The 20,977-nt window shown below is 33.5% G+C and overlaps 1 protein-coding gene across 2 annotated transcripts in view; it reads left to right on the plus strand.

Annotated features, from left to right (window-relative positions):
- Positions 1–20,947, plus strand: part of LOC110370977 (very long chain fatty acid elongase 4) — a 41,887-nt gene extending 20,940 nt beyond the window's left edge. Inside the window, exons 2-7 of one of the 2 annotated variants that reach the window (XM_064036587.1) lie at positions 1,835–1,936; positions 4,676–4,944; positions 8,091–8,262; positions 12,631–12,758; positions 16,951–17,100; positions 20,737–20,947. In XM_064036587.1, the coding sequence (XP_063892657.1) occupies positions 1,855–1,936; positions 4,676–4,944; positions 8,091–8,262; positions 12,631–12,758; positions 16,951–17,100; positions 20,737–20,820 (885 nt within the window). In that variant the 5' untranslated portion in view covers positions 1,835–1,854 and the 3' untranslated portion in view covers positions 20,821–20,947. The remainder of the gene's footprint in view (positions 1–1,834; positions 1,937–4,675; positions 4,945–8,090; positions 8,263–12,630; positions 12,759–16,950; positions 17,101–20,736) is intronic. The other variant, XM_064036588.1, reaches the window with a different exon arrangement.
- The last annotated feature ends 30 nt before the right edge of the window (positions 20,948–20,977 follow it).

Raw genomic sequence — 20,977 nt, forward strand, 5'->3', positions numbered from 1 at the left:
ACGTAAAATATTACATTACTTTGAAGTCTGATTGCTGAAGAAAATTATTCCTCTTAGTAAATGTGACCTAGAATAAGATGTAGGGTTCCCTAAGTCCTTGTTATTACCGCTTTTAGTAATAGTGTATTTGGGACGTCCTTACATAAAGTTGTTCACAGTTGTTCAACCTCAATAACCATTGTGCTTTGTAATGCATGAAAATAAAGAACACTTTACCTTTTTATCCTTGAAGTTCTTTTATTTGGCTTTTCAAGATTTTTGAAGTCAGGTTTTACCATGATAAGCAAAACATAGTTTTATTTTATTTTTTATTAAGAAAGATCCGGTTTGATGTGTCATAACTTCACCTCATTTTCAACTTGACCGAATTTCATTTCTTTTTATGTTTAATCATTATTTTAGGTACTTCTGGATTTAGTAACAGAGTCTAGAAAAAGAAATATATTTTCGAGATTACGTCGACATTTTTGTTATGTAAATGCTTGCCTTTGTACTAATATAACTTTCATAAAAGTCTAAGGAATGTCATCTGGTCTAATTTCAGAAACAATATTGGAGGCAGAGCTTGGTATTTTATATTATAAATGTTCTGTTACCAACTCATTCTTCTCTGAAAACAATTTGTAGGTCTCTGAGTGGTTTGAAATAACTAAAGCTAAGCTAAACAACTTTGTACTCCTGAAGTTAGCCATTTGACATCTTGCGTAGGTATTTGTTCCTATAGATATTGTCAAGAAACTTTACTTTTGCTTGTTATGAAACTAAAGCCTAATTGTTTTGATATATTTAAAAATGTCTTTACTTATTTGAAGGTTCTTATTCCGACATTAATACCTAATTAAAAACAACTAAGTACTCAAGAAATCATATCAATCATATAATTATGCATGAATAATCTTTCATAAAATTAAATTGTAATATTCATATTACACTCTACGGCATGCTTCGGTCAATTGAGGTGTTCGTAAATGCAGGGCAAGTGTCACCACACGCAGCTGGTATATAAACATAGTTAACAGTCCTATAAATGCTAACACACGATTCTACCTTAATCAAAGCTTGAATGTACTATCATATAAATGAGAACTATTGTTATTCACAATCATGCTTAAGCCTCCTCGGGTTAGTAACGAGGTTTCCACATTTATGCGTAAAAGATGAATAGTGAAGTATTTACCGTCAATATGATGATTTATTGACAATAAAATTAACGAGACTATATAAAGAAATATGTGAAAGAGGTATTTACATTAAAACTAAAACTTATACTAAGAACACGTGATGTTTTAGAACAAGTTTAAGAATTGCTAAGAGTGTTTTAAACTTGTTATGAAAAATTTCTATTCTGACAATATTATAACTTGTAGATACCGTTTAAGGTCTCAGCACACGTATGGGATCGGAAGGGGATCGTAACCGTAACGCCTTTCGCCTCGCTGTCAACCAGGCGTCAACCTACCGTATGCACGTAACGTAGCGCGGGAATTCAAGTTCGGAGCCTGTTCCGAGGCGAGGCGATTACGTTATTATTCCGATTAGTGTGCGTTGCAGTAGGGAGTTTAATACAAACCATTCTGAACGGCTCGAGGCGATAAGGTGACGATCCCTTTCCGATCCCATATGTGTGCTGAGACCCTTAGTTTGTTTCGTATTTCGTTTACAGTGAATTATAATCACCATAAATGAAACTAAAATTATTATCTAAAACAAATAATACATTAAAAAAGATAGTAACATATTACGTAGCATTGTTTAGATACATCACATTTTTGTATTCGTTGAAGTTATGTATATTTTTATTACATAATTAACACTACACTTTATTTTGTTTCAGATAGTCTTCAATAGAACAAAATGGCGGACATAATAATGAATTCGACACAAAGCGTGCTGAAAGAAACCTACGACTACTATCTATGGACATTATCATTGTCAGGTAAGAAATTAACAAACTTACTCATTACACTAATACATAGTATAAACAATACTATTTATTCAATCTAATAAGCATCTTTGGCAGTCGTTACGCATAGTCAAAAGTTAGGATATGGGATAATATAAGACATAAAGCTATATTTTTACGTTCAGGTATTCATATAGACCTTATAAAAATTCACTAGGTACTCAATAAGAATCACTATCTATTTTATTGTTGTATCAATTGCAATTACCCTTTGACGATTTCAGACTGTCGTTAAATAATTAGATTTATTTCTTCTTTGTACAATAATTCGTATCCTGAAATCCATTTCTGATGAATAATTTATTTTTCTAGGAATATATTATGTTATTGAGCATCCAAATTAACTAAGTTACGCAAGGCACGTGTATTATCAGTATTTTGCCGTAAAACAGTAATTTTCCTTTTTCCCGTCACATCGGAAATTAGCTAAGTTCAAGGACAGAATTATACCAGATAGACGGTGATATTTTCCTTTCAAATAATAATTCCTAATTCAAGTAAAAACACGTTTTTGTAACTTCATAACGTACGTGCTTTTTTTTAGCTATGTCAAAAAAACTGCACGTTTAACCATGATACACAGAGTACTTTATATAACTGAAAGACATTAATTGAACCCCAAAAAAAACGGTAGCAACGCTCGGCGCGGTCGTATAGAGCTATATATTTGAAAGTTACGGTGTCATAGAAAGACACACATTACGGGCAAACGTATCAATATCTTATCTTATGGAGTCTGGGGTTAAAAAGGACTCAGTAACTTAAAAACAAAATAAAATATCTTTAATGTTGAAGTAATAAAAATGTGCTTGAATCATTTTCGTGATCAGACACCGCGTAGACAAAATATTTATTGGCTGAACTATTTTCATTTTTTCATCGTAAAAAATCTGTGTTGCTGATACGATTTATTGGTTTAAAAATAAATATGACGCTTCATTTATTTGGTGTTGTAAAGAAATATTAGGTACATGAAATGTTCGCTCTATTTCATTGGGACGCAGTTATGCGTGAAATAAAACAGATAAAAACTTTATGTAATTCAGTTGTGGAATAAGGTTCTATAAAGCCTATACAATTTTGCAATTAAATAAAAAAAATTAAGTAATTAAATGGTCGTAATAGTACCAGCACACTGTAGACTAAATAGTCGAACGAAAGTTGGCCCGATATTGGAAAAAAATATTTTTTAAAGAAAATCGTGAGATCGCAATAAATTCATTAAAAAAATATACAGTCTGAAATACAGAAAATAAATAAATACTGTGTGCATATTATAATTTACGGGTTCATTGGCATTCAAAGATATTCATGTTAATGTCATTGCATGATGATATTTGACATTATCTCTGACAAAAACAATAGCAATAATATTCTAGCTTTTATTACAAACTTACTCGTGTTGAACAAATTGTTAGTTTATATTTGACTAGCCGTTTCGTCCCGGTTTCGCGTCCCGTGGGTACTACGACCGGGATAAAATATAGCCTAAATTATTCGGGAATTGCGTAACTTTCCATCATTGCAAGACTTTTTTCAAATCTGTTGACTAGTTTCGATGCCTTCGGGGTACAAGCAAACAAACAAAAAATATTCCTCAGTATTATAATTATTTGTAAAGATTGAAGGAAGTTAACATTTTTCGTTTGTCGCTTAAGTTTGTATTTAGTTAAGCGTGCTCAGAAAATAAGGTACCTATCCCGGTGGTCGTGGTAACCGCAAGCGTGACTGCCGCGCCCCTGTTAAAATCGCTTTGTGGATTTTAGACAGTTTCGCAAAGCAGGCCGGGGTCTGGCAGTTAGCGGTGCTACACACCCGTGTCTAGGCACGTAAATCCGCCTTCCCCTAAACTATTCAGCTACAGTATTTGTGACAATTAGATAGACGTCAAGTGGATTTGAGAAGACTCTGACTAGTGTCAGTGTTATTAATTAATTAAAAGATAAGAGAAGATTTAATATCATTTCAATCAGGTGATAGTGTAACCTCGGCAAAAATATACAGGATATCTTTTAGTTGGGGTAGCTTCTTTGGCAGGTAAACCCGCAGCAAACAGATGTTGAATAAATAAAATCCAATACATCATGGATTATCAATACATGCGCGATTGCAGTTTTATGATCATCCGTGGAATGTTTTCCATGAATAGTAATAGGATGGCAATGTTCAAAATAGACTGTCTTACATGCGATTTGATAACATGACGTTAGATTTATGAAGCTTTGTTGCTTTGCTCATACAAAACATACTATAAATATTCAAATATTTTTTCTGAGTCAATATTTGTTGTTATTGTTTGTAATTTCTGCGAATGTCCCAGCTAGAGTTGTAAATCTGAAAAAGAACCTGGCCCTAAATACTTATGTACATTTTACCAGTTCCACTATCTCTAACTCTCTTTAGGTACATAATATCGGAGCCACTCCCGCCTGACCACCTCTAGGTTCCTTTTTATTTATTCATTAGCAAAAAAAACACCCTGTCGCTTTGCCCTAATGACCATAACACTAAAGGACAATAAAGGATGCTTTCCTTGAAGGTAAAATCTATAAAGTTTTCTTTGAATAGCGCTGTAGGATTTCCAAAGCAAAAATACATCAGCGGAGCCGTCAGACAGAAAAGTCCGCCGTAGTAACTAATACAAAAAAGACATACTGTAAAATATGATCCCTGAATATTTTTTTTTTTTAACAATAAATAATTTTGTTACAGACAACAGAACGAAAGGCTGGCCTCTAGTCGACTCCCCAGCTCCGACGGTCTTCTACACCCTTTTATACCTCTTCATTGTCTGGATTGGACCAAAGATTATGAAGAACAGACGACCCTTCCAACTGACGTGGCTATTAGTGCCCTATAATTTGGCCATGGCGGGCCTAAATGCGTACATTGCGCTGAGACTGTTAACAGCATCGTTTAGACTCCGATACAGCTATATATGTGAGCCGTGTAGACAGAAATATGATCCGGATGAATTGCAAGTAAGTAATTATTGATCTTTGTACGTTTATAATTTGATATAGTGTCGGTTTGGAATGATAAAAATATTGTTATTTAATTATATTTTTGAGGTTTTTATTTTACTGTTTGAAGTGTGTGCCATTGTTTTTCTTTACTTGTTACACTTATAAATTATAATTAAAGCTAAAACGTTAACTAGTTAAATGAGCTGCTCCTGAAATGAGGAGATTTTAACATTTTGATGTCAAAAACATGGAAGGTGGCCAATTTGAAACTGACAAAAGTTTATCGAGAATAACCAAACAGTAAAGTTTATTGTGCAGTATCATAATTTTGTTGTACCACTTTTAATTAAATGGTTGGCCCATTTATTTCTTGTAGAAGTAATACATTTTTGTTTTTGAAAATCAAAACTATAACATTTCTTTATTTTCGTTTTTAAGTTTCAAGCTAATAAATCATATTAGTAATGATTTATTTTCAATCAAAACACATTATTTGCCATTTTTACGGATATTCTCCAAGTTTTCATTGAGCCAGTTCATTCAACTTCATAAAAGCCAGTTTAGCTATTTCAAACAAGTGATTTTATACAGCTGAAAATCATTCATAAACATGAAAACCTATTAAATCGACACAGAAGGTTTACAAAGGCCTTTTTTACAAAGACCAGGCGATCGGTACTTTATGGAAATTTTATTGAACGGAGGAAAACCTTTAACTGCAGGTCAACCGTTATTTAATATCGTTTTTACCTATATTTCTTTGTTAGTCAAAGGAATAAATATTTATGACGTAATGTATACTAGACCATTGTAAAGTCCAAGTGGAGGTTTCAATAAGCTTTTCATCTGTTTATTTGCTTACTACAAATAAAATTTTGACCCCACATAAATGTTCTTAAATAACCAAAAGTTTTCTAAAAGGGTCTGATACCGTCTAAATACCTGATCTATGTTTAGTGCGTACACTCATGCATTTATCAAGCGCCCGATCAAAACCCGACTTAAACGTGCCACTTGTTATAAGGGTATTCGTAGGGTATTTCTCGAGATGTGGGTGAAACCGCTGACGGAAACTAGTTTAAAATAAGAAGCTTTAAGCTCCACTGTACTTCTTCTTCATTAAAATCTAAGTGAACCATATCTCACTCTACGTATGCATTCTTATAAGGGGTAATAAATAAGCTGTTCTTGTTATATAAATACTAATTGTTATTTACAAGTTTAATGCTAGGTTAAGTAAAGATAATGATGTAGGTTTCAGACGACTATGACAAACTATTGATTAATATATTTTACTATTTATTTTATAAATGCAAAAGTCCTATCCGTTTTTTATCTGAGTTACCTTGAAACAGGTTCTTTTATATTGTTGATTAAAACATCTAGTAAAGAATATAAATACTAAACAATGTTCCTATCTAAAACTTAGGTATGACTTAAACGAAAACAAGTATTCCAAAAATTGGAACAAACAAAACTATAAACTGAATAGCAGTAGCTGGCTTAACACATCACTAAAGTTAACATTGCAAGTTATCTCGAGACACTGAGAGTATCGGAATGGCTCGAATGTTTACAATAACTTGTTCAAAGTATTTCCATTTTACTTGTAACATGAAAATCAAGTAAATACCAAAACAGAAAGCGACGTTTAACTAGTATAAGTTAAAATATATTTAACATTTCATGGTGACGCTGACTTTTCTCCATTTCACGAAAACTCTTTTGCCGATTTTAAATGATGACTATTTTCAGAGGCGGCTGAATATATTTAAAACTATCCTTTAATTTTATGATTTTTCATGAACTCAGTAACATTTTCGTGATTCAAAAATATTATAGTTAGATACACATGTAATTAATTTAGTGTGGTGCACATTTATGTATCAAATTACATACATATAATTCAAACTACTAACTTACATAGTATCGCAATGTTAGTTTACTTTTAATTTTCTTGCTTCGTTTCTACACTTGTTAAGTATAATTCAAGTTTGCTTATAAGTTCAGAAAAAATGTTCAAAGCAAATATTAATAGGATTTAAATTATTAATTAATATAAACATATCTTAGAGCAAGCATCTTGATGAGCCGTGACTCGAATTCGTAATGTTTTGTTTTCACTTATTTAATTTAATTTAGGATATTTACCTGGCTAACAGCCAGTTTCTTCATCAAAAGTTAAAGCCAAAGTAAAAGTCAAAGTAATGTCTAAAGTAAAAGTAACGGCCAAATTCAATTTTTGTATTAGTTTTGCTGTCACTTTAGCCTTGAAGAAACGAATTTGACCGTTACTTTTACTTTAGACATTACTTTAACTTTAACTTTTGATGAAGAAACTGGCCGTTAGTAAATAATTAGTTATGTCATATTAACAAACAGGTCTGATATATTTTGCTTACAAATTAAATTTAATGAGAAAGAGAATAGAGTACAGAGTACATTGCAATATTAGTGTACTTCTGAAAACCGGCTCGATTTCAGTTTACTTATTAAATACAGTCAACTTTTTTCCTACGTATTATTATTCATTAGAACTGCTTCAAAGCTTATTCATGCTCAAATAAATGACTTTCTCAAGTACATACTTTTAAAAACTTTAACCCTTGCAATAGGTACCTAATTTCACTTTGCACTTGGCCTGATTTTCAGAAAATTCTTGCTGATATACTAAATTGCTTATCTTTAGAAGTACTTAGACAAGTTCAGAGAATAACATTGCATAATGTTACAATACAATTCCATTTAAATGTACCTCTTAAATACCTCTGAGAGTTCTCACTGCTCTTCTAGTTTATTAGTTTATTATATATCTTTAAGTATAATTGTTGGTCTTCATAAGTGCAGTTGAATTTATTTCAAGCCACTCATCTTATTCTTGAAGTAGTATAACCCTTGCGAACACTAATCGGCACTTTTAGGCTTTTTCTACCCTAAGTATGTACTTACAGACCCAGCACCATTTAACTATAACGATATACAAACTGTAACCAGCCGTTTACCTGTCGCTTATTGGTCAAATCAGCGATTTGACAACTCAAAATGGTTCGGTTATCGTTAAAGTTAAAATGGCGCATCCCACTTTAAATGTTATGTCACCAAGCAATTGTGAACTCTATTCCGTTTATAATAAGGTTCAAAATTTAACATTTACTTTGCAGATAGCAGACGCCGTGTGGTGGTACTACTTCTCGAAGCTTCTAGAATTCTGCGACACTTTCTTCTTCATATTGAGGAAGAAAGATGAACAGCTGACATTCCTACATGTCTACCATCACTCTACGATGTTCAGCTTCTGGTGGATTGGCATCAAATGGGTGCCTAGTGGATCTAGTGAGTATTTTTTACAACTGTTTTCTGTTAAAGATGCAGTCATATTCTAGCCTAGCTGGTAGAAATAACATGTCTAACAATATAAATCATGGTCTGCCTAGTTGTTTTCAAATTATGTTGGGGTCAGCTTCCAGTATAATCGGAAGTAACTGAGTACCAATCAGTGTTTTACATTATAAGCGTGCATACAAATTAAACGGTTTAGCAGTAAAAGCGTTACAAAGAAACAAACTTGCAATCACATAATAATTCACACCATTATAATAAACTGTTCAAGGAATACATAGATAATAATTATTTGTGTTGAATAGACCTTTTTATGGCGCTTGGTTGTAAAGACCATAACGATCCCACACACAGTTACAGAATTAGTTTTCTTACAAATTGGACGTTTTGTATCGGCGGCTGCTATGCGGAAACGGTGCGTTTGTCGTACGGCCCACGGACGATCACTTGTTTTATTTTGATTGGCGTCTTTCCTCGAAGTTCAAATTTTAGTGGAAAAATAAATGTGAACCAATTCTTGATTCTATGAAAACGGTTATAGGCTTATTTTTTATCCGGAAAATAACTATGTAGTTGTTTAATATTATATTCCTTTTAATTCAACTATTAAGAGAGAGTAGAGATTCTCATTAAAATCTGGTTATTGAACAAGCCGGTATTGCCAATTATGTCCCTTCGCCGTTTTTGGTAGTATATTGGTGAAACAATTAATTGTAGAAAGCTGGTTCGGATGAACCGGCAATAAATTTTAAAGTACCTATGTGAGTATTTATGGAAGACAAGTCATTTTATTTTTCGTATGGTAGGTAGGTACTTTATATACTTCACATATAATTAATTACTCATATAAAATTAAAATCTCAAAGCTATCGGCCTCATCTCAAAGCTCAAAGTCGCTCAACGAGCTATGGAGAGGGCTATGCTCGGTGTTTCTCTACGTGATCGAATCCGAAACGAGGAGATCCGTAGACGAACCAAAGTGACCGATATAGCCCACCGGATTAGCAAGTTGAAGTGGCAATGGGCAGGCCATATTGCTCGCAGAGCAGATGGCAGATGGGGCCGAAAAGTGCTGGAGTGGAGACCACGGACTAGCAAGCGCAGCGTAGGACGTCCACCAACGAGGTGGACAGACGACCTTATAAAGGTCGCCGGAAGACGCTGGATGCAGGTCGCTTCCAACAGGTATCTGTGGAGATCAAAGGGGGAGGCCTATGTTCAGCAGTGGACGTCCTATGGCTGAGATGATGATGATGATGATGATAAAATGAAAAGGAAAGTTTGAACATAACAATAACTTTACTGACAAAAAAAAAACACAAAAACTGAACAAATATATCGGAAAACATTTAAAAAATTAAGAAAAAATACTTACGTGTTAGGTAATCAGGGAAAATAAGCTTGTGTGTAAAGTAAACAAATAAGCTATTCAAGTGTCTACGAACTTTTTATACTCAAACCTCTAAAGTTTCATATTCAGCGATCATTGTATTTTCAAAACTGCGCTTCTAAAAATCCCCGCAGGAAGTTATTACTGCCTAATGTACCGATAATAATTTATGCCAACTGAAAAACTAAAAAGAATTGTACCCAAACTTGTAATAAAAAGGCAATTTGTCGCCAGATTTTTTCAATGACTTTCTTTCAGAGAGAAACTTGAGGAAAACGAAATTTAAAAAAAAAAAATTGTGACTCATAACATGATTTACTGCTATCACGTATGCCTAAATTATGAATTTACAACTTTCTCATATTATAATGTGAAGTAAAATTTATTTACGTTCGTTCGTACTTTCTTGCTTTTGACACACTTATTTTTGCTTCTAAACTTTTTTCAAAAATCTTAGAGAAGCTCGTTTCATTGCGACATTCGTGAAATCATAATGATTTTTTGGCTTTTTTGTCCTCTAGCCAAAGGCGTAAAATTGACCGCCGGGACAAACACGCCTTCTGAAAGATGGACATTATGAAATAAAACTTAACCTTGATCGGATTATTTCTAACGCAAAAAATCCAATATTTGCTAAGGCTTACTTTTCATTGTTATATCAACAAAGAATGTCAATATTAGGTTTATAAATATTTAATTCTCATAATCCAATACAGCATCATATTATTATATGTAATGAGGTAAATAGACAAACATCCCAGTCAAAATATTTATTTGAATAAGAATCAATACGTCTTACTCTGGAACAGTCTTAAAATGTTAATTTAATGTAAGCAATAGCTTTTCCTAGATTTAGGAAATAAACTACGGGCACCAATAAATCTAGGTCTTAACATTTATCACGATACTCAGCCATTTCACGAAATACGGTATTACTTTTATAGCGTCCATTTAACTACAAAGGCTATTTATTGTACCTATATCAATTGTATCTACCTACTGGTATAAATATTTTGATAAATTTTCTCATAATCTTACTGTATCTCTTGTACTAGTGAGACTTAACTGATATTGTAAAATGTGGTAGTAACTAGGTAGTCTTTCTATATGCCGGGATTTCACGCCCGAACAGCCTGGGTGAGGTACATGATATCCTGGAAGGAACCGTCAGAATCAGCTAGCTTAATATAATTTATTCTAATCACTTATAGTAAGTCACTTCAATTTTACAATATCACTAACATTCACATAACAGAAAAAATACACGTTCAATAAATATGTCTTATCCAAATATTTGACCGTAAATACCTTACAAAAAACAGTTGTCAAACAAAACCAAGGACGTGCAAAAAACTATCGATAATCGGTCTAACCCAATGACATACCTGTCATGTAAATAATCGAGTCTAGCATAATTAATAAGACATTAAAATATCGCTAAACTTTTATCTCGGAAATCATTAGTATTCCGTCGACGTCGTCTAGACTTCAAGCAAGCTTCGATTTACTACAAACGAGGGATTTACGGTGTAATCACAAGGTTTAAACGTGATTTGTAGTGTTTGGATTTTCTAGAAATTTCTCTCTAACTTGTTAAATAAACTATAAGATTTATGAGTACTTAATACTCGCGGATAATAATGGAATTCGTTATCTTCACACCAATAAATTGGTAATTTCAAAATAATGAGAAGTGGTAACTGAGTTGAGGAGGTCAGACAGGCTCCAAGCAAAACATTGTTAGGAAAAGGCTGGGTAAGCAGGCAGAGGTGAGACGGCTAAAATACCCACCCATTACATTCGATGTGAAAGTCCCATAAAAGTACTATATAGGCAAGACAATACAAGACTGATAATTACGCCTAATGACACCTTCCACGCGTCGATAACATTGCACCATTTCTAATAGTTGCGAATAAGATTAGGTTCGATATGGCCAACAAAACTACAAGACAGACCAATACGCAATGAAATAAACAATAATAAAATCTATATACGCAATTTGCTCCTAAAGATAATTTTAATAGGATTTAACGAAAAGGCTTGGAACCAAATCTTGGTCAACAGCCCGTTTTCAAGACCACTCTGTCAGTTTTTTTTATAGATATTGGAAAATTCTAGAAGCAAAAGCTTTTTTGTGCGTGAGATTAAATTCTAAATGAAACCATTTTTGACCTCTTTTTGTATCATAAATTATATTTTGAATAGGTTTTCTTTGGAACCTTCGTTTATTAAGTCTAGATTTTTATGTGAAAAGATATAAAAAATGAAAGTCCATAAACTGCCCAATAAAAGCTAAAAGTTTTTTGAGATATTTAGGCATAATCACGTTTTGTAACTTTCAATATTTGAGGGTTACGTATTCTATACGTTGAAATGTATAATAAAATCATGACTCACTCAATGTTTTTGAAAAAGCAGGAACCTTATTTTCATCCTTATTAGTTTTCCGTGATAAGTTTATGTCAATTCAGAATACACGTGTACGATTTCCAGGATTCGATTACGATTTCGTGTCGTGAGAATTTACCTACCAATATTGAGTGAATGAGAAATATGTTCACTGTCAATATCGTTGTAAAGGGAATATTATTATGTAAACAAAACTAGCTTCATCACTCAGTTTCACCCACGTCCCGGAAAACCCCATGCATTAGACTGTATGTGAACTTTTTATTAAAATCTTTTTAGCATTGTCAGATAGGCAGTCGCTCCATGTAGAACACTTTTACCTGTCTGCATCCGGTAAGACTAGAAGCCGACCCCAATATAGTTGGGAAAACGCTCGGGAGATGATAATTTGGCGTGAAAGCCCAACAGAATTATAAACAACCAGATTTTCAGATTTATAGCATCTATGTCCACCAACTAATAATATACCACCAACTGATAATATGCCCAAGAGACAACTCTTGCAAATATAAAACTTTGTTTTTTTTTTTACTTTTTCTAAAGCTTATTTTTATTTTCAGCGTTCCTCCCAGCCATGGTGAACAGTGGTATCCACGTGCTCATGTACACTTACTACGGACTGTCAGTATTCGGGCCTGCCGTCAGCAAGTACCTGTGGTGGAAGAAATACCTTACTATCATGCAGCTGGTAAGTTTAATTTATTTGTATGCAAATATGTTATGCAAATTGCAGGAGCAAGTGTACCTACACTTTGCCTTACTGCCTACCGTATAGTCTTTTCCTTCTCGTCCCAATCCATCCTAAGGTTGTCTGGAAGAGATCGCTCTTAGCAATACAACAATTATGTCACCTACTACTAGATCTGAGATCAACAATGAGAAATTGGTGTACCTAATAAAGTATACATCTATCTATGTATCTATGTTCTACTGTTTGTACTCGATTCTGATCTGATCAGACAGCTGTAAGATGCAGCGTGGGCCGCCCTCTATAGACGGACGGACCATTATTGCGACTTAAATAAAAATCAAAAAGCATTTATTTAAAATAAGCTGCAAAACAGCACTTTTCGTCCATGTCTTTCGAACGTGAAAATTACATAAGACAGCCTTCATAACAGGCAGCCCTTCAAAATATAAGCTGGAGAACCAATTAATTTCCTTAAAGCATTATTATTACACCGTCTTTAATATCAATTAAAATCTCTCATAATCTCTAAAATTCCAAGAATAATAAGACACTGTTGAATCAGTTATACTTGGACTATTTAATACAAAGATACGCAAAAGATTTCTTGTTTAAACTGAAAAGTTGACTCAGTAAAACGCCGCAGATTCCTGAATATTGTGACTAAAATTCCAAGAATTTAGTCTGAATTATGTCCAGACCAGATTTTCTTATAAACCTTTGACCTACTTAACTATGTTTTTGTGAAACTATTTTGTTTATTATTTAAGTTTTGAATTAAAAAAAATATCCTTTATATTCTATCTTTGAAAAAAGTGGAGGCTAGGAGACAGGTACCTTTCCGTTGTAATAATTTGAGGTCTGTTCCTTCGTCAAGGAATATTTTTAAAAGTAAAAAAGGATGAACTACGACTGTTTTACTCTGACGTCATATACTAAAGATTTTTACCAAACATACAAAGCCATGGTTATTCCAAATCACAATCAGACATAGTAAATTAAATTTATTTGGCTTGATAAATAACAGTTAGTTGCGATACGGAACACGCGACTTATTGCGTGTTCTTTTGTTTTTTAACTATTTTGTTTACTAAGAAAACCATAATACTTTAGTTATGTAACAATAATGGGTATTTACGTCATTAATAACTGTTATTATTACCCATTAAACTTAGGCATCGTTCAGACCAAACGTATTGTCGGCCGCTGACTGTGAGCGCGCGTTACGCAGTTTATTGCTTTTGCATATATATTGAAATTGTCGTTCACACCGAACCGACTATACGCTGTTACGTCGTCTGTTGTAGCTGACTCTCAGTGGCCGATTATTTTACTACGCGACTATGCACGGCGGACGCGGATTGGCTACGCGGACGCAGTTGCCGAATAGCGCCGCTCCGCCGCGTACGCACCGCCGCGCCTCGGTACAGCACGTCGATAATTAGTGTCCCTTTTATATAAACTTAAACGTATTAAAGATAGTAACTCATCGAATGTTTTACTGCCATACGAAAATATTTCTTGAACTTATTTGGATAAAGTCTATATTCGAAATATAAAGTATGAAATTCACCAAGAAAACATCTCTTCAAATTTAAGGGATGTACCCACAATCTCTTCTTATTATTATTTTCGTCTTCCTCTAGAGCTTCGCAAATGGCAACTATCTGAATGCGCATCATTTAATTGAAATATAAGTAAAACGTCTGATTTGAAAACAATAAATTACGCTAGTTTTATCGTTTATAAAATACTACGAGCAACTTCAAATACTGAGCCCTTTTATGTGTAGAATAGTCAGCCGCTCAGCGTACGCATCTAGTGTGAACCTACAAGAGCCTATTCTTTTGTTCACACATGTAGCGCATCGTACGCTATAGCCTATTGTCGGCTTGGTGAGAACGCGTTCTGCAGATGGAGTCGACGTTCACACTGGGGCAGACAGTGAGTATACTCACAGTCAGCGGCGGACAATACGTTTGGTGTGAACAATCCCTTACAATAAAGACAATCCCTTGCTTGCTCTAATTAGTGTTACGTTTAATGGGCTTAACTTAAATTTTAAAAGCTGCTTAGATAAACTTAGAAGAATCTTAAAAAAATCTTGAAGATAAACATTGTCTTCGCATTTAAAACCCAGTCACACTTAAAAAAAAGATTTTGATTTTAATAAAATTGACTTAAAAAATCTTCACTAAATAAAAACATTGGAAAAAAGTAAAAAAAAAAAACTTAAAAAGTATACGCAATCAGAAACATTACGAGACTAAACTGGATAAGATTTGAGTCTTTAAATTCCAAATGTTTTTCTTCAAAATCCTTTTCAAGACGTTTTTCAGTTACAGTTACATGAAGCGTAACAAAACTTTTGTTTTAAAAATATTATTTCTAAAAGCCTCGAAAAATGGGATATCTAAATACACCATTTGTTTTGTTATTTTATATCCATCCATATTTATTTATAGTCTAGTTTATTTTGAAAGAAATATAACTCCGAAGAGTTACTTGTAATGTCATGTATTTTTTTTTTCATTTATGGCCGATATAATAATAGCAATAAGAGAGCCTTAGACTTGGCCCATTAACACAATTAAATCTCTTTAAAACCCTTTTTAGGGTTCCGTAGCCAAAATGGCAAAAACGGAACCCTTATAGTTTCGTCATGTCCGTCTGTCCGTCTGTCCGTCTGTCCGTCTGTCCGTCTGTCACAGCCGATTTACTCGGAAACTATAAGTACTACAGTGATGAAATTTGATGGGAATATGTGTTGTATGAACCGCTACAAAAATATGACACTAAATAGTAAAAAAAAGAATTGGGGGTGGGGCCCCCCATACATGTAACTGAGGGATGAAATTTTTTTTTTCGATGTACATACCCGTGTGGGGTATCAATGGAAAGGTCTTTTAAAATGATATAAAGTTTTCTAAAAAACATTTTTCTTAAAGTGAACGGTTTTTGAGATATCAGCTCTCAAAGTCGTAAAAAGTATGTCCCCCCCCCTCTATTTTTATAACTACGGGGTATAAAATTCTAAAAAAAATAGAGGTGATGCATGCTAATTAACTCTTTCAACGATTTTTGGTTTGATCAAAGTATCTCTTATAGTTTTTGAGATAGGTTGATTTAACTGTAATTTACGGAACCCTTCGTGCACGAGTCCGACTCGCACTTGGCCGGTTTTTGTGTAATCAAATCAGGGGATCTCAACTTTGTACGAATAACGTTAATCTTAAAATATAGTCTAGCAAAGGCTAATTATGTTTTAACTTTATAACGTGTTCGTATCTTCTTTATAGCTTGTAATGAATTAAGACTGCTCTTTAATTAAGTTAAATAATTTCCAAAAAGCCATTAAGTAATCTTTGATATTTTATTTTACAAAATAATTCACAGCTCAGATTTTTGGGTTATATGGCGTAGGACAGGCAATGTTATTATGAATTTTACAGTAATCATTACACTTAAACAATATAATTTCTATTGCCAATAGCTTGTGCTTGCCTGTTGAATACAGTTGGTGACAGAGATGAGGACCAATTTTTTGACGCACTTTGTTCGTTTGAATAGTATGGACTATCTTATATTCCAAAAGCTATAAGAATCTATGCAAATAACAATTTTCTACGTTAAAACTCGATCACAGCTGATCCGATATGAATGATGCCTTACATAAGATCATTGGAGATTGTTTTTCATCCGGGTGCGTGATATAGTTCTTTCCGTAGGCGAACGAAACCGTGGGAAACAGCTGGTATAAATAACGAGATGTTTTGTTTTTTTAATCCATAACTTGTACATACTTTTTGCATTGGTAACGTATAGTACTATTGTAATATCTGCATCACATATCAGTTTTTCACTCTCCTGCTTTATAGAACAGGTCGCTTTTCAAAAACATACTTTTTCATATCAGGATTTCTACATATTTTATACGTATATTTTTTCTTCACCTTTAGTCAATAATAGCTTTTTTTTGAAAGTTTGCCTTAAGCATCATTGTACTATTCTAATTAAACTTAATGGCGAATCGCAACTTACGCATAGCATAAGTCCATGAGTGTGAGCCTCCCACGTGCACTTAAAATCTATAGTTTCGTACTTCAAACATAGGAACCTAATCTATGTATTATAAAAGACCACCACAATGTATATAAAGATATTTTTCTAATAAATCCTCTTGGCATTTCAGATCCAGTTCACCTGCGCCTTGGTCCTCGGTATCAACGGCATCAGGACTGGCTGCGAGTTCCCCCTGTGGATGCACTACGTGCTCATCATCTACATGATTTCCTTCATCATCCTCTTCGGAAACTTCTACATGAAAGCTTATATTGCTAAGGTCAGTTTTGATATGGAGTTTTATTTTGAATAGTAAAGATGTTTCGTAAGGTAAACCCCACAAAAGCATGAGAGACACATATGTGTGTGTAAGGGTAATACCGCTGACTTTACCGTCTGACCAGTAATTTTTTGCTTTTAAAATCCTGCGGTACGGTAAATGTTTTATTTTTCTAATGAATATCCTCGTGGTGATAAGCGGGAGTGTCCCCGATAGCACATGCAGATTGTCTTTGTATGCAAAATCTTAGAAGCGCTCAGTGGTAGCCGCGTCATACAAAGACAACGGGCATGCATTTATACATACATAGATACAAGTAAAGCACGCCAGCTTTCGTGATATGATACATATAGTTTTTAAAATGATGTAACAGATCGTGAAGCAAAAATGTGATTTCAATCTAGACCAAAGAACTCGTAAAAAATTATTGCGCTCTCATTTAGTATCGATTGAGATAAATATGTATCGTGAACAAGCTTTTATTTCCGATTACGTGGGATGAAGATCGAATATCTTATCTGCAGGTATGCATTTATTACGAAACAATTGCCTGTCGCTTATGTCATCAATAAATGCCTACATATAAAAAAAATGCCTGTAGATTAGTATCTGAACATAACAATTAACCACAACGAATACCAGTTTAGTTTCTCTAACTTATTAATTTCACACTATTATTTAATTACGTAAAAAATATTTTCTCCCAATTCCTCTCACGGAACCACCGGCCCAAAACGAATTTCACGAATAATAAACAAATTTAAACCTAAGATTAATGAGAGAAGGTTACGCAACCGGTTACGTGGTTGCTTCCGAGTGAAAGTTAACTTGCTTCACGGTTCCGTTATGTCATGGATCATTTTACTTTCCTGCGTCTGAGTAGAGCTGTGTCAATATTGAGTGTGAAGTGTTGAAGAAAGTTCCGTTTTGTATTGTCAGTTTTTGTGTTAGTGGGCTATGGTTTGTTTTGAGACTCTTTCTTGTTAGAGATATTAATTATGTACTTAAGCACTTTTGTGAAGACGACAGGAAGTACCTATACGAAAAGAAAATTATCAAATAATACAGTGGAGTGTTAAGAACTTTTGGAGACTTCAGTGATATCTTATAACCCAATTTTTGAAATAAGTATTTGTAAAAATATCTATCACATAAGCAATAAAAACTACTATTGTTATTCAAGAATCGTTACTATAAACTTGGGTCAGAATTCACAAGATAATATTCCAATAAAGACCCCATAAAGACACATAAAATGCACCTGAGATTCAGGTTAACGTCCCAAAACTTTGCAAAGGAATTCAGACTATAACCATCAAACTATAAAGTTCATATTAATTTGATGGAATAAAACAAATTCCATCTTCTTAATGAGAACCGCGACGAAGTAATTGCGATGCCACTTAAGGAGATCTTAATTAAAAGCTGTTTGAGCTTAAATAAAGTCTCTCTTAAGACTGTGGAGTATTCAAATATCATGCAGGAGATAATTTGAAAAATGTATGTATTTTGTCACAGAGTGATATATGTTCAGACAGACAGAATGTATGGTCTTAAAAACCTTAGTTTTACCAATGAAAGCATGCGGGTTCGAAACCTACACGTACCAATGTTTCCATTTTAAAATCACTATTGAATCATTGCAATAGAACCAGCCAGTAGCAGGAATCGAACATTTTATATTTATTATAGTCAAACAGGTAAATTGTTAAACCCCTAAACCGATTAAAATGTATGAAATTACATTAGAGTGGTACGCACTATTACCATACAATTAGGTATCTATTGAATATACTCAAACAACGTTATATCAATTTTACTCGATAAAATATCTATAATTAGGATATTCGATAGTTTATATTTAGTGTAGTGTAGTCTCAGAAGATACATGTACAAGTAAATCAACAATTATGTAGACAATTTTACTCTTAGGGATAATTAGAGTTCACCCACGTACCCTATCGGTAATAGTATAGTCTTTATTTACACGTGTCCCGAAAGATTTATGCTTTCAGAAGAAAAGTCTCTTTCATTGTCTTTTTTGTTGATTAAATTTTATAACTATTCGATTCTGTATTAATGACATAAAAATCTGCCAATTACTTAACATAGATGATCATTATTTTATAGTGAAATCGGTCATTAGATGCCAAATCGTTTTAAGTTACTTAAACCAATTGCAATATAATTTGTACTGATGTTAATCTCATGGAACGGACATGAGTGTATCTTCAAAGTACATCGTGTATTGTATAACATTATATAGTGAAAGGTTACCTTTCACATAACGGTCAAAAAGGTACAAAAGATATCGAACAGTTTCACTCTAGTGGAAAAATACAAAGTCGTACGTGCATAATACGGTTACCCATTCTATGCTATTAATGGTTCTCTGGTCACTATGTTTCGGAAGGCACGATAAACTGTAGGTCCCGGCTGTTATTTGAACATCTTTTGCAGTTGTTACGAGTAGTCAGAAATCAGTGAGTGTGAAAACCAGTCTTACCAAGTGGTATTGGGTTGCCAGGTTAATTGGGTTGAGGATATCAGGCCGTCACTCCTTGTAAAACATTGGTACTCACTTGCATCCGGTTAGACTGTAAACCGACCCCAACATAGTTGGGAAAAGACTAGGCCGATGACAATAATGCTTTTGTAGACACTAAAAATTTTGCCAGTTTTGGTTCATAGAAAACAAGTTAGTTACTCCCTGAAAATCAAACACTAAAATACTGAACTGGATTTTAATAAAGTGGTCTCGTATTTGGTGTGTGTTTAACAATGTTGTGAGACAATGTAACAACAGTTGTCTAGACTTCATTATTTTGTTACTTATTATTGTTTGCTATTTTGTCTCTTATATTATTTCTTCGACCCCAAACGTTTGTGACTTCATACACTTATGATAATACTAGATATTCCCTACGGTTTCACCCGCGTTTTGAGTATAAGGGTATTAGTAAAATACTGGGAATGAAAGAAACTCTCAGGCTATAAAATTGACTAACTTTTTCTAGGTACCAAGTACTTACGTTTTCTATATAAAAAGTCGTGATTGGAAAAAAAATAAAAAATAAACTTGTTTACTATTATGTCTCAATCCAGACCACTACTTTTACTTCATAAAACACAATAGAAAAATCTTTGATAAAAACGTTTTGTCGCCTACTAAGTTAGTGTAAAAAATATATTTTTTCGATACTATTTCACAATTCTTTCAATGAGTTTTTGTTATAAAGAACAATAGGACTGCTTTTATATATCACAAAGATAACTGAGACACTCTTAGATATAAATGTTTTGGATTATCTCGATTAAATTTCTAAAATAAAGATAGTGAAAGATAATATTGTAAAAAAATATCGTATACTTACTTTGCACCTACATAATTATTTTAATACTAGCTTTTCCCGGTGGTTCCACCGGCCTCCCCGAGGGACCTACATACATACTGCTCTAGGCTAGAAATTTATGTGTTTTTTTGTCACGCTCTAGACTATCTGTGCCTTTCGTCTAAACCTTTGCAGTGGCTTTGGCGTGAAAGCCCGTCAAACAGACAGCCAGAGTTACCTACTTTCGCATGTTTAATGTTTATCAAAGAAATATATTTCTAATTTGATTTTTTTCTTTTTACAGGGAAGCAAATGCATGGAGGTTAGGTACGGCCAATGTTTGGACGACGAAGAAACCATAGCCAACAGGAAACTGAAAGCTAACTAAAATAATTACTTTATATACACTTACCATTATGTACATTAATTTATTCTAAACTTAGTTTAAATATTACTGTTAGCTCTCTTTAGAGGCTTTGTAAATGCTCAATAAAAATATTTTTATAACATTTTTAGGTTTGAGTCTTATTACACTATAAAAAAAC

Source organism: Helicoverpa armigera, chromosome 10 (genome assembly GCF_030705265.1).
Source record: "Helicoverpa armigera isolate CAAS_96S chromosome 10, ASM3070526v1, whole genome shotgun sequence".
NCBI classification, from domain to species: Eukaryota; Metazoa; Arthropoda; class Insecta; order Lepidoptera; family Noctuidae; genus Helicoverpa; species Helicoverpa armigera.